General features: G+C 36.4%; 1 protein-coding gene across 3 annotated transcripts in view; it reads left to right on the top strand.

Annotated features, from left to right (window-relative positions):
• LOC119586254 (protein SMG8-like) overlaps nt 1-1,830 on the top strand; it is a 13,378-nt gene that overhangs the window by 6,607 nt on the left and 4,941 nt on the right. For all 3 annotated transcript variants that reach the window (XM_037934959.1, XM_037934961.1, XM_037934960.1), the window contains 3 exons: nt 165-290; nt 433-557; nt 659-889. In XM_037934959.1, coding sequence (XP_037790887.1) covers nt 165-290; nt 433-557; nt 659-889 — 482 coding nt within the window. The remainder of the gene's footprint in view (nt 1-164; nt 291-432; nt 558-658; nt 890-1,830) is intronic.

Raw genomic sequence — 1,830 nt, 5'->3', positions numbered from 1 at the left:
TTAAAGAAGTATAAAGCATATTGCAGGTCTTTCCATAAGGAAAAGTATGTTTAACTTTTTCTTTTCTCTTCTTTTTCTTAGAACATAATATTTTATTCATTTTCTCATCTGTCCTTTTTCCTATATATTAAAGGGAATTAATATGCAGTGTTACTTTTGCCCAGATCTATGGGAGGCCATAGGTCATACAGAACCTCCACTCCACCAAGCCCTCTTCGAAATCTGGAACTTGCATTGGAAGATCAAATTTACCGTCTCCTTCGTAAAAGCAGAGTCATAACCAACATCAGGTATCAAACTATTAATTTTGTTACAGAGTGAAACTTGTAGAGACAGTGTATTTATAAATATATGTACACTATGATATATGCACTACCTGTATGTGGTTGATTGTTGAGTAATCTAATCAGAAACTTTTTTTTTTATCATCAGTGCAAATTCTTTGTTTGCTCTTCCAAACAACCAAGCATATGTATACATCATGGAGGAAGGGCAGGAGGAAGTGCCAGCTGCTTCCTTGATTAATGACACTCTTCATAACCTTTGTTCTGCATCAGGTGTGTGCTCCATATTTGAAAAATATGATTTATAGTCTATCCATAAGTGGCCATCTTTCTTTACTGTTACGTGATTTATATTTTCCTCTTTATTTTTGCAGATTCTAACCTAAGCAGTGAATTAAGCCAATTGACTATTGGATCTAGCAACAAAACCTCCTCCTCAGAAAAAGGAGGAAGCAGAGGAACTGCTAACTGGGGAGGCATTTCAGGTGCAACAAGTGCTTGGGATACATCTCTGGCCTGTTCAGCTTCTTCAGATACTTCAGCTGCTGACTCTCTCAGCGCATCAATTTTGTCTGGGGTTGCAACAGAACGAAAGAGAAATCTTGGTTTGTATTTTTATGACAAAATGAGAGACACAGTAATGAAATTATTTTTGTATACCAAGGCCAGAGTTGAATATGTAGTCAGGCATCTTAAGCACTTTATGATAAATGGAAGAAATGAAAATGACCATGGATTGTAATAGTCCATCTCCAAACACCTTTTCTGGAGGGTAATAACTAACATTAATTCCTAAGAACCAGAACCCTATAGCTTGTCTGTTCCACATTCACAATTTTTCACTTTTTCACTTTTCTGCGAGGCAAATTTTGGTTGTGGACATTTGAAGAGCTCAATTTTATGTATTAGAAAATGTATATTTCATTATCGTATCTCAAAAACAGTGAGTGTTTATGTAAGTAAAACACACCTAAAATATATATATTTATTATAGAAAACAAGAAAATGTGTATTTAGATATATTTAGATGGATCTAGATGTAAAAGTAAAATGTAGTTAAAAGCAACTCTCAAAACAACAGTGTGGTGTGTGGAAGGAGAACTTTGGAACAAGAAAAGATCTTGGGTTTGGCTGGAGGAAACATGCCATACAGTACAGAATTACTACTTCACACTTACTACCTTTCATTTTCAAGAAGATAAAGGCAGGAAAACACACCTATGTGGGTGGCTCAGGCAAACAAGTGATGCCATGGGTGTGGCTAAAGGAATCTTGCCAAGCAATAATAGACATATTAGTGGACACAATATATGTCTTGTTCATTAGTCACTGGAAGAATTCTAGCCAAGTTTTGGGGAGCCTTCCACATTTGTGATGAGAAAGATTGGTTACACATTGTGTGATGAGCCATGATTGTTGAACTTGCTTGGAGCTGTCATACACACCTCACCTCACTTTCTCCAAGGTGGTCTTGGGAGATAAATGGATGTACTTTTCAGTGATGTACAGTCTTTTTGCACACCATAGAACAGGGGTTCTTAACCTG

The sequence above is a fragment of the Penaeus monodon genome, chromosome 21 (genome assembly GCF_015228065.2).
Source record: "Penaeus monodon isolate SGIC_2016 chromosome 21, NSTDA_Pmon_1, whole genome shotgun sequence".
NCBI classification, from domain to species: Eukaryota; Metazoa; Arthropoda; class Malacostraca; order Decapoda; family Penaeidae; genus Penaeus; species Penaeus monodon.
This window is presented reverse-complemented; position numbering and strand designations above follow the sequence as displayed.